This window comes from Mustela nivalis, assembly GCF_964662115.1.
Source record: "Mustela nivalis genome assembly, chromosome: 1".
NCBI classification, from domain to species: Eukaryota; Metazoa; Chordata; class Mammalia; order Carnivora; family Mustelidae; genus Mustela; species Mustela nivalis.
The window spans coordinates 199,294,304-199,315,775 of record NC_139020.1 but is presented as its reverse complement, the minus strand read 5'-3'; the positions used below and the strand labels follow the sequence as shown (position 1 = coordinate 199,315,775).

The 21,472-nt window shown below is 39.6% G+C and overlaps 1 protein-coding gene across 8 annotated transcripts in view; it reads right to left on the bottom strand.

Moving 5' to 3' along the window:
- Positions 1–21,472, bottom strand: part of SETD2 (SET domain containing 2, histone lysine methyltransferase) — a 128,417-nt gene that overhangs the window by 6,896 nt on the left and 100,049 nt on the right. For all 8 annotated transcript variants that reach the window (XM_082705011.1, XM_082705012.1, XM_082705010.1 and 5 more), the window contains 3 exons: positions 15,955–16,089; positions 13,444–13,583; positions 10,698–10,809 (listed from right to left, as the gene is read on the bottom strand). In XM_082705011.1, coding sequence (XP_082561137.1) covers positions 10,698–10,809; positions 13,444–13,583; positions 15,955–16,089 — 387 coding nt within the window. The remainder of the gene's footprint in view (positions 1–10,697; positions 10,810–13,443; positions 13,584–15,954; positions 16,090–21,472) is intronic.

Below are 21,472 nucleotides of genomic sequence, written 5' to 3'. Positions count from 1 at the left end.
TTCACGTCTGAGTCCTCAAAGGGAAGGCTTGACATTACACTCACCACATGATGGATGATGGAAGAGAGCACAAGATGACAAAGAGGAGGGAACAACACTGGAGGAAAACAGAGAAGGAGGACTCTCACAGATGCTTAGTCTCAGCATCAAAAGCTTTCAAAACCAACCATCCAGCACCTCACAGCACTCCTTAAAGAATTCTCTGCCCATTACACACCTTACCCATTTGGGTACCATATCCCCCTAATGTTTCAAAAAACCACCAATTTACTGATGACTCAAACCTAAACAGAACTGCCTACCAGCCATTTCTTATCCTGGATCCTGTAAGAAGCTCAAATTCCACACTCAACTTATTTCCAAACCTCCTCCTCATCTTTCCTTCATCCCCTAGACTGAATAATGAGATTTTACCTCCCCAAGCCATCGTTAGGCTGTCCTAGCCTCTTCCATATCCTTGTTTGTGAAGCCTTGACCACGATGCATCTTAAACATCTTTGCATGAATCCCCAAAATCTCCATTCTTTACCCCCCACTTTGCCTAAGCTAATAATCTCCAATCCGATCTCCCTGCTACCATTCTTACCTTTACAAGTGAGCCCATGAGCCCCCAAAATGTATTGCTCAAGGGAAACACATTTAACTGATTCCCCTGCTTTAAAAGCATTCACTGATTCCCAAGTACCTATCATACAGTAATCACATCAGTAGGACACCAAGATCTTAAGACAATTAAAATCTGACCTACATTTCCGTATTTTTGTCTTGCTCACTACCCCATATGCACCGAACTCTCATTGTACCAAATTATATTTCCTATATATACTCTGTCTTATCCTGACTTTGCAAAAACTGCTTTATCTACCTAGAATGCTCTTTCCTGCCTACCTTGGCTACAGGTAAAATCATGTTTTCTCTGACATATCACTGATGCATCTTCTCAGACCATTAATCACTGTGCTCCCACAGAATTCTATACATATATTCTTTTTTCTTTATTTATTAAATTTGAATTAATAAATTAATTAAAAAGATTTTATTTATTTATTTGACAGACAGAGATCACAAGTAGGCAGAGAGAGGAAGGGAAGCAGGTTCTCTGCTGAGCAGAGAGCCCGACATGGGGCTCGATCCCAGGACCCTGGGATCATGACCTGAGCCGAAGGCAGAGGTTTAACCCACTGAGCCACCCAGGCGCCCCTCTCTTTTCTTTTTAAATATTTTATTTATTTATTTTAGAGAGAGTGAGTGAGAGAGAGAACACAAGCAGGAGGAGCAGTAGAGGGAGAAGCAAGTGCTGGGCTCAATCCCAGGAGCCAGGATCATGACCCAGCTGAAGGCAGACACTTAATGACTGAGTCACACAGGCGCCCCCACAATCAAATTCTTAAAAACCAATTATAAGGACAAAATTAAGGTTTTTCTCCACACAGACAGAAAGGGAACAAAGATATATATTTGGAGGAACAAAGATAAGTATAGTCTTATTAGAAACAACTGTTAAGCAAGGAAAAAATGGAGTAACACCTTTTAAAGTGATGAAAGGGGGAAATAAAGTATCAACTTAGAAGTCTCTACCCAGTAAAAATATCCTTCAAAAATAAAGGTACTCTTGGGCGCCTGGGTGGCTCAGTGGGTTAAGCCGCTGCCTTCGGCTCAGGTAATGATCTCAGGGTCCTGGGAGCGAGGCCTGCATCGGGCTCTCTGCTTAGCAGGGAACCTGCTTCCCTCTCTCTCTCTGCCTGCCTCTCCATCTACTTGTGATTTCTCTCTGTCAAATAAATAAATAAATAAAATCTTTAAAATAAATAAATAAATAAATAAATAAATAAATAAAGGTACTCTGGCAGTTTCTTACAAAACTGAACATACACTTATCATACCTGTGATTCTCGGTATCTACCAAATGAATGGAAAATTTATGCCCATAAAAACTTCCACAAACTTGGAAGCAACCAAGATGTCCTTCAGTAGCTAGAGGACAAATACATAAGCTGTGGTAGATCCAGACAGTGGAATATTGTTAAATGCTAAAAAGAAATGAGCTAGCAAGTCATGAAAAGACTTACTTGTATAATGAAGGAACTTTAAATGTATAATGCTAAATGAATGAAATGAATTTGACAAGGCAACATACTATGAGTCCAACTCTATGACATTCTGTAAAAAGCAAAATTAGAGAGACAGTAAAAAGATCAGTGGTTGTCAGGGATAGGAATGAGGGAGGTAGAAAAGGAGGGAGGGATGCACAGAAGGTACGTAGGGCAGTGAAACTATTCTGTTTGATACTGTAACAGTGGATACATGCCATCACACATTACCAAACCCACAGAGTGTTCGACATCAAGAATCCTAATGCGGGCGCCTGGGTGGCTCAGTGGGTTAAGCCGCTGCCTTCGGCTCAGGTCATGATCTCAGGTCCTGGGATCGAGTCCCACATCGGGCTCTCTGCTCAGCAGGGGGCCTGCTTCCCTTCCCCTCTCTCTGTGATCTCTTCCCTTCCTCTCTCCTACTGTGATCTCTCTCCTCTGTCAAATAAATAAATAAAATCTTAAAAAAAAATAAATAAATAAATTAAAAAAAAAAAAAAAAGAATCCTAATGCAAACTACAGACTTTGGGGGACAATGATATGTCAAGGCAGGTTCACCGTAATAAACGGACCACTCTGGCAGACTGTTGATAGTGGGGGGGAAGCCGCACATGTGCAGTGACAGGGAGGTGTTATATAGAAACTCTCTGTACTTTCCACTCAATTTTGACATGAACCTAAAACTGCTCTAAAAAATAGTCTATTAAAAAATAAAAGAGGGGCGGGGCGCCTGGGTGGCTCAGTGGGTTGGGCCGCTGCCTTCGGCTCAGGTCATGATCTCAGGATCCTGGGATCGAGTCCCGCATCGGGTTCTCTGCTCAGCGGGGAGTCTGCTTCCTCCTCTCTCTCTCTCTGCCTGCCTCTCTGCCTACTTGTGATCTCTCTCTGTCAAATTAAAAAAAAAAAAAAAAAAATTAAAAAAAAAAAAAATAAAAGAGGGGTGCCTGGGTGGCTCAGTGGGCTAAAGCCTCTGCCTTCGGCTCAGGTCATGATCCCAGGGTCCCCGCATCGGGCTCTCTGCTCAGCAGGGAGCCTGCTTCCCCCTCTCTCTGACTCCCTCTCTGCCTACTTGTAATCTCTGTCTGTCAAATAAATAAATAAAAATTTAAAAAAAAAGTTATTTATAAAAAATAAAAGAAAACAGGAAAGACAAGAACCTTTTCAGACAAATGAAAACTGAGAGAACTCATCACCATTAGACCTGAAATATTAGAGGAAATATTAAAGGAAACTCTTCAGTCTAAAGGAAAAGGGTTCCAGAAAAAGCTCAAATCTACATGAAAGAATAAAGAGTATGAAAAATGGCAAATATGTGGTCAAAAAAAAACACTTTGCTCCCAAGTTTAAAAAATTTTCTTTAACCTATAATAAACTATTTAAAGCAAAAAATAATAAATTCTGGGGTTCATAGCATATGAAAGAATACAAAAATATATGGCAACAATAGAACAATGGACAGGAGGGGGCAAAATGTAAGGAGGTTCTTAGAATTATCCATAAAATGGTATTTGATATAACAGGACACTCTAATAAGATAAATATTCATATTGTAAGCTACAGAGCAGTAGTTCTCAAACTTTTATGTCTCAGGATTCCTTTCTGCTCTTCAAATATTGAGGATCCCAGAGAACTTTTGTTCATATGGGTTCTATCTAACCAAATTTACCGTATTAGAAATTAAATTCAGGGGCGCCTTGGTGGCTCAGTCGGTTAAGTGTCTGCCATGGGCTCCAGTCGTGATCCCAGGGCCCTGTGATGGAGCCCCACATCAGGCTCCCTGCTTGGCAGGAACCCTCTGCCCCTCCCCCTCAACTTGTGTGCATGCTCTCTCTCTCAAATAAAATCTTAAAAAAAGGGGGGGAATTAAATTCAAACAGAAAAAAATATTCATTTCTTTTTAAACAACATTAACAAAACCATCATATATGAATATAATTTTTTTTGTGGAAAGATAACTTTCTTTTCCAAAACTAAAGAAACTGGTAAGAGTGGCACAGTTTTTTATATTTTGGAAATCTCTTTAAATGTCAGGCTTGGGCGCCTGGGTGGCTCAGTGGTTAAGCCGCTGCCTTCGGCTCAGGTCATGATCTCAGGGTCCTGGGATCGAGTCCCGCATCGGGCTCTCTGCTCGGCAGGGAGCCTGCTTCCTCCTCTCTCTCTCTGCCTGCCCCTCTACCTACTTGTGATTTCTCTCTGTCAAATAAATAAATAAAATCTTTAAAAAAAAATAAAATAAAATAAATGTCAGGCTTAACAGAAGACAGCTGGATTCTCACTTCCTTCTGTATTCAATCATGTCATGTATCTTTTGGAAAATTCCACGGTATACTTGTGAATGGATGAGAGTGGCAAAGGCTTATATTTTAGCATTATTATGAAAATAGTTTTGGCCTCATGGCTCCCTTGAAAGGGTCTTAAAATCCCTAAGGACTTATATAATCACTATACTCTGATAGCCACTCCCTAGAGCAGCTACTAAAAAGTAAAAGAGGAATGGCTAATAAACCAATAAAAAAGCCAGTGAACTATTTTAGGCAAAAATATAAATTTAATCCAAAAGAAAGTACACACACACACCACCACAAAGGACAGATGAAAAACTAGAAAATAGTAAGAGGGTAGATCTTAAACCCAACCTTACTGACACATTTACTAAATGTCCATAGATTAAACACACCAATCAAAAGGCAGAGACTGTCAGAGTCATGGGTAATGAAAAGGTATGTTGTAAAACCATTCATAAGAGTTTGAGTTTCTCTGCTTTGGTGCTTACAAATCCCTCTATCTGAAGCGTCATTCCGAACTTTAGGGCTCTGACAAAAGCCCTGAGATATAAACATTGTAGACATTGAGGAGCCACTCAGCTACTCTCCTGAGAGATTCATTCAATCAATTTTTATTTTAAGTACCTCTAGGTCATAGATAAGCTGAATAAACCTCCTTTTATTCTTGATAGGTAAAGCACCTAAAGCCAAAATCTGTACAAAACCTTCTTAAATCTTTAACCAGTGAAAATTTCATATATAGTTTATTTCTCCTCTGTGAGGAGATTTTAAAAAATCTCTGAAGAACAGCTCTCCTACCACCCAAAGTGCCTGCCCTTCACCAAGTAATGTAAATGTTCCTGAAGTCAGGCATCTCACCACATCACTGCCCACTCAAAGATTTCCCATATGGAGGGGGCAGCCTTCTGCGGCAGGTGATGGGCAGACTTCTCCCAGCTTCCACAGTCCACAGCACCTGAGTGGATTTCACAAGTATTCTCTTCTACCCTCTAGGTAGTGAACCAAAACAACGCCAAAAGAATTATGCATACTCAAAGATCACTAAACTCTAATTTCATAAGAGCTGAAGGTTCAGCTCCTGGCTATCCAGAAATTGATCTTACTGATTCTTTATGTGAATCACTAACTGAAAATCAAGGACAGTTAACACAGGAGTCGCAGGGATCACCCCATGAGCAGGCGAGCTATCTGAGTGGTGGGGGCTCAGGGCACACCACCGTCATCCCTCACCCTCAACCACAGCACACAGCACTTTACACAGGACTCCTAACTACTATGAGCTGTTCTCCTTAAAAGAATTTCCACACTTGACACTTGCTGTGTTTACACACAAGACAGAAGCAGAATCAAAGACTGCAATAATCTTCGACTCCGAAGTTATACAGACCAGTATGTCTCTTTATGTTTATGCTGGCTTGAGCTGCATTTTTGTTATTTACAACTGAAAGAGCATTTGCAAATATAAAGGTGTAATATTAAAGATGCTGCAGGGGAGCCTGGGTGGCTCAGCGGGTTAAAGCCTCTGCCTTCAGCTTGGGTCATGATCTCAGGGTCCTGGGATGGAGCCCCACATCGGGCTCTAAAAATTCAGAATGGCGCTACAGATAAAGGGATTTGTAAGCACCAAAGCAGAGCAACTCAAACTCTTATGAATGGTTTTATAACATATCTTTTCATTACCCATGACACTCTGCTTAGCGGGAGCCTGCTTCCCCCTTCTCTCTCTCTCTACCTACCTCACTGCCTACTTGTGATCTCTGTCTGTCAAATAAATAAATAAAATCTTAAAAAAAAAAAAGATGCTGCAAACAACAAAATATTTTATATGCAAGAATAGGGAGAAAAATTTTAGACAAAAGCAAATGGCCATAGAAAGACAGTTTGTTTTCCTTTCTTCTGAATTACATGGCTAAAGTGTTTTGAGCTGATTACCAAATATGCCATTTATGTAAAATCTAACATTAGGTGTAAAACCTCAAATTGGTTTTTACCTTCTGCTCAGGTAGAAATGGTACACCTATTTCACGAACAGGCAAATGCACTCAAGAAACTGAAGTTATATTATAAAAGTCCTGTTTTTGTCTGACTCTGATTCCATGTGGGAGAGAAAACATCTCTAACCTATCATTATCTGTTCACAATAAGAACTGTATTTGGGGGGCACCTGGGTGGCTCGGTGGGTTGAGCCTCGGCCTTCGGCTCAGGTCATGATCCCAGGATCCTGGGATCAAGCCCCGCATCGGGCTCTCTGCTCAGCGGGGAGCCTGCTTCCTCCTCTGTCTGCCTGCCTCTCTGCCTACTTGTGATCTCCATCTGTCAAATAAATGAATAAAATCTTAAAAAAAAAAAAAAAACTGTATTTGGCAGCCTAATTACTTTGTGCACTCTCACTATGATCTGAATTCCCAGAGAGTGAGTTATGTATGTATTTGTACTAAGGCAAAGAAGAAGAATGGATCAGTTTCTCTCCTATTTTCTCTGAAAGGAGGTATCTTTGTATCTCTATTAGAGGTCTCACTCTGGGGACAGCAGTGGCTAAGTCGGTTAAGTGTCTGCCTTTGGTTCAGGTCATGATCCCAGGGTCCTGGGTTTGAGTCTCGCACTCCCTGCTCTGTGGAGAGTCTGCTTCTTCCTTTGCCTGCCGTGGCCCCAGTTGTAATCTTTAAAAAAAAAAAAAGAAGTCTCATTTGTAACCCCTCTCAGGCAATTAAGAGGTAGGAGGAATGTTTTCTCTTTCTAATTTCTCACTCCTCATCTTTACACATACATCATCCCCTTATCCTGACACACAGGGGGCACGGCGATACAGCAGTTATTTTTGAGTTAAATGCTGGACTTATATTTGCTTTTACAGACTCCTGAATGGGCTTCTTGTTGTCTGTTGCTTAACATTCCTGAAATAATTTAATGATATAATTGAAACAAATGTCAGGAAACTAGCCTTTAAGAAATGCTAGAGAAAGGCTACACTATGTGAATTAAAGAAAACTCTAGTACTCTTACAAGTATACATTTCAGTCCTTCAGTCAAACACCTCTCTGCTATAAATGCAAGTGTGCTGATTTCTTAACTTTCCTGGTCTGTCCTTCTAATAACAAATGAGGCACACTTTGAGGGATAAAATACATGCTCACATATTAAACAAAGTAACAAAAATAATAAACCAAATATAATAAACCAAAATATAATAATAAAAAAATAATAAACAGAGTAACAGTATATAGTTAAAATAGATTATTCTTTCAGAAGGCTATTACCCTGCTTCAAAAAAAGTATTAAAAATACATAGAGTTCTTTGCAGTCTCTTACATTAGACCACTAATTTAAATTTAAGCTAATGAGTGGTGGGGTACCATTATTTAAAAACGAAATCTTCCCTCTCATCTCTGATATTTTATTTATTTGTTTATTTATTTATAGTGGGGAGAAGGAAAGAGAGAATCTTAAGCAGGCTCCCTCTCCAGTGCTTATGTAGGGCTTGATCTCACAACCCTGAGATCATGACCTAGATGAAATCAAGAGCCAGACACTCAACCAACTGAGCCACCCAGGCACCCCTTATTGCTGACATTTTAGAAAATCACGAAGGAAAGCTCTTCCATTATTAGATAGGAGAAATTCCACCATTTTGGTCATTTCCAAGTGCAATTTCATCTTGGGGGTCATCTCATTATCTCACTGCACAATTAAAACAAAAATTACAATTTTTAGTTGGTGGCTTAAGCCCCATAGAAAGCTATTTTCTTCCTTCTGAAGTCCTTAATCATAGTCAAGTTACATCCACCATACTCTGACCAATTTCCTGGCTGAGGTCTGGCCCTTCAAATTTTACACAGGCTTCACAACATAAGCATGCAGTAAGAGCTTCATGTTTATAATTCATGAAAGGGATACATGCATCCCTACATGGTCCACCTGTGGACTATTCTCTCCCAACTTTCAAATCTGGTCAACCGAACGAACATGTGTTACTCTGCCATCTATTAAGAACAGTATTAATTCTAATCCTAACTTTGAACTGATGCTCCAGTATGTTTATAGATTAGAACTGTTTTCCACTAAAACCTAATTATACAGCCACATATTTTTCCACAGTTGTCGCTGTGAATATCACACGAATTTAGAGTACTTTTCGGGAATTCAGTGTATGTATCTAGTGAAACTAATCTAGGGCAGGAGTTAAGAACCCACAGCCTTGACTGGAACAGGTTACTTACTTTCTCTGTATGTTACCAGATACAACCTGATAAATACAGTCACTTTGAGTAATACGTATATAGTGAGCTTTTGCATTATGTATCTCCTACAATCAAATAGTATTCTACAGACCAAAAGACTGAATCATGATTAATAGTCAAGGTGCAAAAGGTAATGTCTCTTGATATGTTTCATAAACTTGGTCTCAAAGCTCAGCTGTATTTCTGCACCAGTGATCTCTTCTCAAACCTCCTGTTTATTTTTCAAAAGATATAACTAACAGAGCTACAGAAGTCTGGAAAGAGGGAGCTACTGTGGTTTCTTGTTAGTAAGCTTCTGGATACTTTCAATGGCAGCTGCCCAACAATCCTGTGCATATTCCTAAATGAGTCAAGAAAATGCGACAATACCATAGCTACAGTGATGAGGTTAAGTAACTCAAATGATTCTTTTGAAATTTAGTAAGCTCCACATGGATTTAACTTAAGTGCATACTTTTTTGGGCAAATGCCAAATATATGAAGAAAGAAAAACATTTCTCCCAAACTGAATAAAATGAGAAAGAAGGTATGTTGTTTCCATTTTACTCTCTCACTCCAGCTCCTTCCTTTCTGTCCCCTTCCCCCTCCCAGCCTCTCCAATGACTTAACTAGTTAAGAGACTCTTCTTGTTTGGGGGGGGGGAAAAAAAGGTACTTTCACATCTTAGGACACAGAAATATGGTCTTTGATTTCGGATACCTCACCCTAGGAGACAGTGAGTCCTGTTACAAATGGGAAAAAAAATGGTTGTAAGTCAGTCACTGAGTATTTAATTTACTTAATCTCTAATTGTATTTACTGTATTGTCAGAGAGAGAGATGAGGAATAAGCTTTTTGCCTTCTTTGTTCTAAAAATAGTATCTCCGGGGGCGCCTGGGCGGCTCAGTGGGTTAAGCCGCTGCCTTCGGCTCAGGTCATGATCTCAGGGTCCTGGGATCGAGTCCCACATCGGGCTCTCTGCTCAGCAGGGAGCCTGCTTCCTCCTCTCTCTCTGCCTGCCTCTCTGCCTACTTGTGATCTCTCTCTGTCAAATAAATAAATAAAATCTTTAAAAAATAAATAAATAAATAAATAAATAAATAAATAAAATAAAAATAGTATCTCCGTAGTAAAATATTCTGTTCCAATTCTTAAAAAAAAAAAAAAAAAAGTGGGGGTGGGGGGCATGTAGCATATTCCTTTGGTGAGGTTTTATGTAAACAGTTAACCTTTTTCGAGACCCATCAATCCAAAAATGGCAGGACACTGAACCACACCATCTATGTAAGATTTTAGTTAATGAGCTAAAACACATTTAGAAAGAAACACAGAGCATCAAAAAGAATGTAGCATATCTACAAGAGCTAAGATAGATAGATAGGTATTTTTAAGATTTTATTTTTAAGTAATCTCCACACCCAATATGGGGCTCAAATTCACAATCCCAAGATCAAGCATCACATCCTCCACTGACTGAGCCAGTCAAGTGCCCAAAGAGCTAAAGGAGGTTAAAGGAGGTTATGATGGAGTACAAATACCATGATTGTATCTATGTGTTTAAAATGGAAGGAAGGAAGGAAGGGGAGAGATACCTGTGTGTGCTTTCCAGAAAGGTCTAGAAGAATATATGCCAAGGAAAGGTTTCATAACCTGGCACTACTGACATTGTGGGCCAGTTCTTTGTTGTGGAAAACTGTCCTAAGCACTGTAGGATATTTTATGACTTTCCTGGCCTCTACCCACTAGAAGCCAGTAGCATCCCCACAGCTGTAACAAACAAAAATGTCTCTAAATATTATTATCAAATGTCCTCTGGTGAGCAAAACTGCTCTCAGTTGAGAATTCCTGCACTACTTAACAGTATCTATCTCCACAGAGGGAAGTAAGACAACAAGAGAGCAACTGAAAAGAAATGAGGGCTTTTATTTTTTGCTCTACATACCATACTTCTGTACAGTCTTAGTCCTCTCCAGCATTTATTACATGTGTTAATTCTCCAGAACAATGAGGAAAATAGAATCACAAGACCACATGGCTACTGGCCCTGCAAAATGACAGGACACAGACTCCCAATGATCAGAAAACACATGTAAGCCACACTCACCTTCATGGGGTTTTCATCATATGTTGGGGTTCCCAGGTCCATCTCAGCTTCATGCTCAAGGCTGGCATCATCTCCTGGGCTTTCCCAAGTAGGAGGATCCCACTGAGTCTGCCTAGAAGAAGGTAAGAGCAGCCATGCTGTTATGGCCAGAAAGCAGAGAACTCTGGCACAGGTATCTCTGCTCATATACACATAAAACACAACATATATAATGAGGCAGAATAAGTCAGCTTCGTAAGATAGAGACATTCTTTTGTTACCTCTCCAGCAGCATGATTCTATCCCAGAGACATACAGTGTTTAGCCCACTGTATTTCTCTAGCCAACGAGGTGGCAGTATTTACTGGGTGTCAAAGACAGCAGTAATACCAAACATCCTATTTCTCACCTGGCTCTAATGTTCTGGAAAGAGGATTCGGCAAAACCTAAAAAGTACATGGAGTCAGTGCTTGCCTCTGCCTCCCCTCTGTAGGTGAGGAGATCAATAGTGACTGTACCTAGCATGTGCTTGGAGCAAAAAAAAAAAAAAAAAAAGACTTGAGGTTAAAACCTTGTGCCCTGGGGTGCCTGGGTGGCTCAGTCGTTAAGCATCTGCCTTAGGCTCAAGGCATGATCCCAGGGTCCTGGAACTGAGCCCCACGCTGGGCTCCCTGTTTGGTGGGAAGCCTCCTTTCCCTCTCCCACTCCCCCTGCTTGTATTCCCTCTCTCGCTCTGTCAATTAAATAAATAAAATCTTGAAAAAAAAATCAAAACTTGTGCCCTTGGCTCAAAATATTCTCAACTGACTGCAAGAAGGGCTCTACCCTGTTAGCTCACTGCACGTTTATTAGTTGCTTTGAAAATAAGCAAGCATAGATTTTTTTTTTTTTTTAAAGCTAGATTTGTGAGTTAACAACTGGAAGACAATTCATGTTCAGGAGTCTGAAGTCAGCTGCCACAGGGATGCTATAGGGAAAATCACTTAAAACGTCCAAAGCCTCAGAGAACTAGCAGCCTATCTGACAGGCCAGTCCTGCCATTGCAGTCTTCCTGTGCTCTCCAACCACTCTATCTTTAGTCAGCAACATCACATGCGCTTGATAAAGCATAAAGGAAACTATCTGTATGAAATTTTTAAACTCATAAGGCATTATAAACAAAGACATCTGCAATACTCTTGATAAAAAGACCTAACAATAATGACAGAGAACAAGGAGATGCTCCTAAACAAGTAATTCGCAAAAGATACAAGTGGCCAATAATTTACTTTAGATAGTCCATTTCAACAATAAAAGAATCAGAAATGAATATAAGCTCCCTCGCCTATTAGATTTACAAGAGTAGAAGAAATTACATTAAGACAAAGACAATACTGTATACTTTTTGTGGGAGTCTACAGTGGTACAATTTTTTTTAATGGTAAGCGGACAATAATTATCAATTTAAAATGTCGATTTCTTTTAACCAACAGCACAGTAAGATTAGTGTCTTTAAGGATATCCAGGGTTGGAGTTATATATAAAACAGTGAAAATCCAGCAATGATGGTGGGTTAAGTAAAATTTCGTACAGCCATACAAGAGAGTAGGAGTTGGCAAACTTTTTTTCTATAAATGATCAGAGAGTAAATCATCTCTGACTTTGCGGGCCATATGGTCTCTGTCACAACTACTCTACTCTGCCATTATAGTGTGAAAGCAGCCATAAATAACTCCTAAATAAATGGGGGTGGGTGTATTCCCCCAAAAACTTTATTTGCAAATTCAAGTGGCCCGTGGGCATAGTTTGCTGAACCCTGAAACAAAGTATAAGCATGCACTGAAAATGTAGTTCTATCTATCTGTAACTGACAAAGTCCTCTACAGATTGGTAAGAAGATTATAAAACATGTACCCCAACAACTCACATAAAATTATATACCAGTGAGTAAACACACACACACACACACACACACACACAGAAAGAGAGAGAGAGAGCATAGACATTTACATAAAACTATCTGTCTAAAAGATGTATTTTTTTAAACTTCTAGGTAAAAGATAAATTGGGCTTTTTGCATATAGTAGGGATCATCAAACTATGGCTCATAAACCAAATCTGGCCTCCTGCCTATTTTGTAAATCAAGTCTTATTGGACACAGAAGTGACCATTCATTTATATATGGCTTATGGGCCGTCTGCACAACAATGAGAGTTGAGTAGTTGTGACAGAGGCTGGCAAAGCCTAAAATATTCATTATATCTGGGCTCTTAGAGAAAAGGTTTGCTTATGACCCCTCATACCTACACAATATTAGATGAAGTCATTATCTTTTTTTTAAGTTCTTTTTTGTTGTTGTTGTTGACAGAGAGAAACACAATGAAAGAGGGAACACAAGTAGGAGGAGTGGGAGAGGGAGAAGCAGGCTTCCCACTGAGCAGGGAGCACGATGTGGGACTCAATCCCAGGACCCTGGGATCATGACCTGAGCCCAGAGCAGACGCTTAATGCCTGAGCCACCCAGGTGCCCCATCATTATCTTTTTAAACTCCAGTTTTCTCCAAGAGTCTTGCAGATAAAAAAATATACCAAAATATATCTCTAAAAAGTACCAAAGTCTATGGTCTGACATAACATTTAAGACGTGATTCTAGAAATCTGGCCGCCCTCAAGCACAATGAACAACAGACAATGACATCAAGCCCACACCCATCAATCTCCTCTTCTGACGGCAGCTTCTTCCACCAACTGAAAGCTGACCTGGGATGCCCACACAGCCCTTCTTACCTTGTGATCACATGGTAGTAATAAATCTTCCCTTCTGGATCTCGGGCTGTCTTCCAGTTGGGAGGTAAGACGATGGTTTTGGGTTTGGGAGGAGAGGGGGGTGGTAGATCCAGAAGGTTATTTGTCACCACCATTTCAGGCTAAAAAGAAACACACACAAATTCTTGATCAGTGACATCTCTTCTAATCTAGCCGAAAAGGACAAAGTAGCCTACTTAATATGTAAAAACATATATCCTCCACCTCTTTTTGAGAAACAATAAAACAAAAGTCCAATCTGGGAAATGATCAGAGATGGCTCTATGAATAGCTTTAAGGATCTATCAGAAAACTGACAGTTGGCTCCAAGTTCACCATCCAACAGATCACCTTTAAAAATATTCAGCAGCTCATTATCTAGAGCAGTATCTTTCATATACCAACTTCAGGATACTAATTATATAGAGCTCACTCTCTCTTTTTTTTTAAGACAAAAACCTGAAAAGCAAGTATGACAGAATGTTAACATTTATCCATTATCTATTTTTCTGTATGTTCAAAACTTCATATTTTTATCAAAAAATTTAATGTCACATTTTGAAAAACATAACAACTTCAGAATCACTGCTAGGGACTGAAGTATTTCCCCCAAATTCATACGTTGGAGACCTAACTCTCAATGTGACTATTTGGAGAAAGTGCCTTTAAAGAGGGAATTAAAGTTAAATGAGGTCATAAGGGTAGTGCCATAATCCAACAGGACTGGTACACACATAAGAGGAAGGGACATCAGGGAATGTGGACCGAGAAAAGGCCATGTGAAGATACAATGAGAAGACAACCATTTATAAGCCAAGGAGTGGCCTCAGGAGACACAGAGCCTGTTGACAACTGATCTTACAGACTTCCAGCCTCTAGAACAGTAAGAAAATCAATTTCTGTTGTTTAAGTCACTCAGTTTGTGGCATTTTGTTACAGTAGCTCTGGAAGACTCGTAATAAACTGCTATAAGTATATATGCCCTAAACTGTCCATTTTATGTAAACCAGTTAACATAGAATCATTTTTCCAGCTTTACCTTTGCTTGAGCAATCAAAGAGGAACCCAAGATCCCAGGCTCAGGTAAAATGCAACCACTTTTTTCTTTTTTAAAAGATCACTTTTAAGCAAACACACGTCTTGAAGCATCACTGCTTTGTGTATACCACTAATCCCTACTTCACATAGCTGCTGTTTTTGGTGTCCTACTTCAGTTTCGCTTCATTCCTGTAGTTCTCTAGCCTATAAAGTGACCTCTTTTCCCTAAGCTTCTGTGTCACTTAAGAATACTTCAAATCCAGGGGCACCTGGGTGGCTCAGTTATTAAGCGTCTGCCTTTGGCTCAGGTCATGATCCCAGGGTCCTGGGATTGAGCCCTGTGTCAGGGGAGCCTGTGTCAGTACTTACTGTGTCAGTAAGGAGCCTACTTCGCCCTCTCCCACTCCCCCTGCTTGTGTTCCCTCTCTCGCTATCTCTCTGTCAAATAAATAAATAAAATCTTTGCGGGAGGGAAAAAAGAATACTTCAAATTCAAAAATAAAAAACAAAACAAAAAAACACTTCAAATCATTCAGAACTTAACCAAATTACTAATCCTTCCCACACTTGGGAATGGTTCTTTCCCTCCTCAAACTAGCTGTACTCTTTTTGTGATACTAATTGTACTTTTTTGTGATACTAACCTCTACTTTTAGGATTATTCATTGTGATCTTCAACTCTCTAAGTGGAATGTGAGCTTCTGAGAACAGGAATGGAAGCTTAGGTTTGTATTCAGAGTTCCTAGAAGGGCCCACCTCACAGCAAGCCCTCAAATATTCCAACATCTGCTGGAAGTGCAAACGGTCTCAGCCCCCAACTGTCTCAAACGCGGTCTTTACACTCCATCTCCACTCACTGTCCTACCCGCCAAAAGCCACCATCACTCATGGGATCGCTGCAGGAGCCTTCTCTGAACTGTCAGAATTCCAAAGTGCTAATGGGTAAGTTACTCTGTTCGGCTGTTCAACTGCTTCCAATGCCAGCCTCCTAGTTCCCACTTCAAGATTTCCCTGTACCCTCCTCCATATGTAGAAGAATGCCATACTGTACAACGTGCACAGTGAAGTATATCACTTGTTTCTATACCCCCAGGCCACAGTGTCTAGTGTAGTATCATATTCTAGGGCTCCATAAAATAAAAATAGCGACTTGAGAAAACTGTTACATTAGAATTCCTACCAAAGTATAAAAATACAAGTCAGTTAAAATTACAAATAAAATGGATAGCAGGAGCAAAATATGTATCTATCAACATCGCTATAAATTTCACAGAATTTTTTAAAAAATGGTTGAGTAATGCTTCCTCTGGGACATAAGCACTTATGTGAAACTGGGGACTACAAAAGTTAAAAACAAAAAACAGAGTGGAAAACCAAACCAAACAAAAAAGTAAACCTTCTAAAGATGAGATATGCAGCCAATGAGCATTTTATCAACTGAAATATTTCTCTTACTGGCTGTAAGGGCTGAGGTTGCCCTGGTGCAACTATTGTCGTCACGGCCGCGGCTGGCTGGACCACCACCCCTTGTGGGTGAGCTGTGAAAATCTGCTGTCCCTGGATATACTGAAGACTTGGCTGGGCATAATTCTAAAAGATAAAATGAAGAAACCAAAAATTTAGACTTTTCTAGCTCTAATACAGCAGTAATTAACTTTGAAGCTGGCATCACCTTATTGGATCCATTAGTTTTTTAAAACTTTTAGTAAAGAATATTTGGATACAAATGTGTAAAAGTCTTCTGTTACAAACACATAAGATCTTTTTTTAAACAATTCCCTAGTCATTTACTTACCTTGATTTTATCATTAAAAAAAGAAAGAAAGAGAGGGAGGGAGGGAGGGAGGGAGGAAGGAAGAAACAAACAAACAAACTCACCAAAAAAACCCCAAAATGCTTGGGCAGGCTGTGGGTGGTGCTCCTAAGAGCTGTCCCAAGCCGTAGTATCAATGGTGTGTGGCACTTATGATATCCAAGAGATTGCTCCCCAGGACTCTTTGCAGAGAACCTTTATACCACCAACTCCTAAAAACTACCAGGTATTCTGGGCACCTGGGTGGGTCAGTGGGTTAAGCCTCTGCCTTTGGCTCAGGTCATGATCTCAGGGTCCTGGGATTGAGCCCCGCAACTGCTCTCCGCTCAGCAGGAAGCCTACTTCCCCCTATCTCTCTCTGCCTGCCTCTCTGCCTACTTGTGATCTCTGTCAAATAAATAAATACAATCTTTAAAAACAACAACAACAACAACAAAAACCTACCAGGTGTTCTGACCAGAAAATGTCAGAGAATGAGGTAGCAGAGGAAGTAAGATGGTGATCAAATTTTAAACTTGTTTTTTTAGCTTTCTGTAGTCTTCAATAATACAACTCCTTCCAAGGAAGACAGCAGAATTCATTTGATCCAAAATTCTTACCACATACAGGTACATACCGTGCTTTATGAAGCTTAGAAAGAACCCTTTCACATACATGGTCTCATTAAGTCCTGATCACCATCAGAGGTGGGTGTGTCCCACATGGAAGCAACCTAAGAAAGTGTCACAGCTGTAACTTACACCTAGTCTGGAATTAGTTCTCATCAACAGAAAAACTGCTTAAAGAAGAGGTGACGAACATATCCCGAAAAACAGCTCTGGTGTCTTAAGAGGTGATGAATACCAAGGAAATGAATAGGTATCCTGTACTTAAGGACAGATTTTGATCCTACAGACTGAGATTATACCACATAAAATGATTTCAGAGGCATATATTACCAAACACCCAAAATATAAAATATAACCATTCCAAGTGATACCAGTAAAGAACCGAGGAGTCTGAAGAGGCCAGTGGAACTAAAAGATTTCTGGATGAGTAAGTACTGAGAGGGCACCAAGAAAAAGAGAAGAGGAGTACGACACAGTTGACCCTTGAACAACACGGATTTAAACTGCATGGGGCCACTTATAAGATGGATTTTCCACAGTATAGTATTGTAAATGCATTTTCCTTATGATTTTTTCTTTTTTTTTCTCTAGCTTACTTTAAGAATACAGAACATAACGCATATAACATACAAAATATGTGTTAACTGATCATTTGCCATTAAGGCTTTCAGTCAACAGTAGTTAAGTTTTGGGGGAGTTAAACATCATATGCAGATTTTTGTTTGGGGGGAGTTGGTGCCCCTAACCCCTGAATTGTTCAAAGGTCAACAGTACTTGATTCAATATTCTGGAATAGCTTAATCTACAGAGAGAAACCAGGCTCAATGTTAATTGTCAAGGCAGAATTATTATCCAAATAATATCACAAAATAGAAATGCTTTCATCTCTAAGTATTTGGATACAAGATGGGAAACCTGCACAACATCAAAGATTTTGTAGAAACAAGTATTATCTCCCAACCTAATTCTGGTCACGAAATCTGGTTAAACCAAAAGGACTTTTTAACGCTGCTGCATACACAGACAATACTGAATCAAGAGTTTAGTACAAAACGATGATCAGCAAAAAAGATGATCAAATACTATTCAAGAAATTTAAAAGTATACTCTTAAAAGTGAAGTATAAATAATTCTTTTAAGTTCGATTTCAACTTTGCTGAAAATAAGCCATAAAACAAAACATATCTAGCTGGGTTCTAGTCTATGATCACCACTTTACCCGGAAAGTGAACTTCCAAGAGCTCTGATGGCCAGCAGGAAGAATCTTGAAGAGTGGATACAAGAGGGAAGTTACTGCGCATGTAGGCGGTTAATATATATGTGCTGGGAGATCTGATTCTGAGTAAAAACAGTTTCTGGGGGTGCGCCTGGGTATGTCAGTAGGTTAAGGGTCTGACTCTTGGGTTTGACTCAGGTCATGATCTCACGGGTGGTAAAGACCAAGCCCCACACTGGGCTCTGTACTCAGCGGGGAGTCTGCTCAGGCTTCTCTCCCTTTGCCCCTGTCCCCACTCGCGCACACACATGTACGCACGCTTGGTCTCTTTCAAATAAATAAATAAATCTTTAAAAAAAAAGTTTCTGGGGGGCTGAAGAAGGCAGTAAACTGATAAATATGTTATCTCCAGAGTGATCAGGAGGTCAAGCACCCGAATCTACAACAGAAAAATGCTAATATTTTGGAGGCTAAAAATTCCTTTGACCTTCACTGAAACTTTGCTCCTGGAAAATCTGTCTGACAAGATCAGAGTTAGTAAGTAAGGCTCATCAATGGAGACACTTGAAAGGACCTGATTAATGTAAAGTAATGAGGTAAAGCTATGGTTTCTTTAGCATGAAGACTCTCGCTCCAAATGCTGGCTGTGTGGTAACTTCTGAACTGCAATGGCTTTATCGAGCTGAATCATTCTCTGTATTTGCCAGAGGAGGCTCCAGACAAATTTCACCTGTTTCTAAAAAGCAAATATATATTTAAAGGATGATAATTTATCATCAGGAGAGAATGGAACACATACTGGAAATAACTTCCAAAGGAAATGCCAAAAATATCTGAACCATATCAGCCTTGCTAGACTAAAAAAAAAAGTCACCCAAGACAGCAACAATCATTTAGAGGTACAGCCTTTATTTTATTTTTTTTTAAGATTTTTTTTATTTTTATTTATTTGAAACAGAGAGAGAGAGATCACAAGTATGCAGAGAGGCAGAGGCAGGCATAGAGGAGAAAGCAGGCTCCCCGCTGAGCAGAGAGACGGATGCGGGCCTCAATCCCAGGACCCTGAGATCATGACCTGAGCCGAAGGCAGAGGCTTAACCCACTGAGCCACCCAGGCACCCGAGGTACAGTCTTTAAAACCCAGACTGTCAAAAAGAAAGAGGAAAATGAACATCCTTCAGGCTTCTATAGAAGCTATCCTAACCAACAGACAAACACATGTCAATGCCAAAACTAACAACAGCAATAAAAAGGGAAAACAGGTTTGCAGTCCCACTGAGGTTCATATGGAAGATGTACACACTTGTGAGACACAAACAGCATATGCCGATCAAGTCTCTCTATCTGCTGGGGGGAAATCTGTAGGAAACTGGCTCTCTCCTTCAAGAGACATGAAATTACATAAAAGCTAATTTTCTCAAACATCAATCCAGTCTACAAATATCTTTAAAATGGGACTTCCCATGGAATTTACAAGAGAAATCTAAAAATGTCTAAAATGTTATAAAAGGGAAAATATGATTATTCTGCCCCTACTTCTAGAGAGGGAAAAAAATCACTATTACTTTATATGAGTCACTTCACTTTGTAATGTGAAAAATTATAGTCCTTAGCACCGCATTCTTTGAGATGTGATTCAGTAGGCCACTTAGTAATGTCACAAAAACCACTATAATCATGTGGTCTCTGTGGAAATAGGGCTTTTATGTTTAATAAGCAATTACAGCAAAAAAAAAAAATGAAAGTCACCTTCTGATCACACATCTGCTCCAAATGTCAAAGATATTGCAAAAGTACACACACACAAATTTGTGTTATATAACCTACTACCTCCACTGTCAAAGTTATCGTATCTTGCAAACTCTCACTTTCACCTGTTTCTAAAAAGCAAATATATATTTAAAGGATGATAATTTATCATCAAAAGAGAATGGAACACATTCTCTCAGTAGCCCATGGTCGATACTATGCTCGAACACAAACCTCAAGGCCTTTTCCTGGAGGTCAGATCGTTAGACCAGACACTAGAAGATGACCCTGACTAGGAGGCTTTCACACCACACTAACATCAATACTCTCAGTATTATTAAGGTAACTGAACAATAACTATAATTAAGCCTTCAAGATACATCGTGCTTTAAATCTACCATTATTAGTATCCATTAGCTCATGCAAACCTCAACCACTATGAGGCATTCAGCTCATTTCATAGATAAGTAAAACTGAAGAATATAAATGAAGCACCTGTCTCCAAGACATACATGAAATGATGGACACAGACTCCAAACACACACTGACAACATTTCTATAATTCTCATCACCCAAAGCCCAGCATCATCTCTGATAACTAATCTTACAGAGAAAGAAGGAACAGTCTGGACCATCCAACTCCATTTACCTACCACTCTAGTACAAACAAAATACATTAGGGAGCTAACACATGACTCCTTGGTAGAAAGGAAAGGAAAACTGCAAGCAAGCAAAATTGTAATGCTTGAGTCCTAAGGCTATGCCTAAACCTTCTGCTCAGTGGGATGGGAAAAACAGACTCCATTTCATAAGAATGGCCAAATGACCAGTTAACTCTCTCCTGGAGGGTCTTTAGTAAGTATCCTCCACTGCTGCTGTTTATGCTCTAAAACCTAGGTTAAGAACATACTTTAGGAATAGAAATGGGATAGCCGCAGACCGTAATTCTTACATCTGATACACATTCTCAGGGAAAATCTCAAAATGAATGGCTTGGTCCAAGAAAGAATACGGTAAGAAAGCAGAAGTCAGAATCTAAGAAACTTGTTTAAGACACTTAAAACATTCTGTAGGAGGCAAAATTAAACATACAAAAAGAAAGACAATAGTTAAAAAATTGATACCTAATGGCCAATAATACCCATTTTATTTTATTTTCTTTTTTTTAAGATTTTTATTTATAAGGGGTGCCTGGGTGGCTCAGTTGGTTAAGTGTCTGCCTCCACTTCAGGTCATGATCCCAGCTGGGGTAGGGGAGAAGAAGAAGTCTGCTTCTTCCTCTCCCCACTCCCTCCCACCCCCCCCATCTTTCTCTCTCTCTCTAGTAAATGAATAGAATAGAAAAAGAAAAAAAAAGATTTTTATTTTTAAGTAACCTTTAAACCCAACATGGGGCTTGAACTCACAACCTGGAGATCAAGAGTTATATGCTCCACCAACTGAACCAGCCAGGCACCCCAACACCCATTTTCTTATTAGCCTTATTTAGCACTACAATATTCATTGTATGCCAAACATGAAAGAAAAACGCAAAAGAAACCTAAGAATGTTCAGTGAAGTGCTATTTCTAATTATAAGAAAAACTTT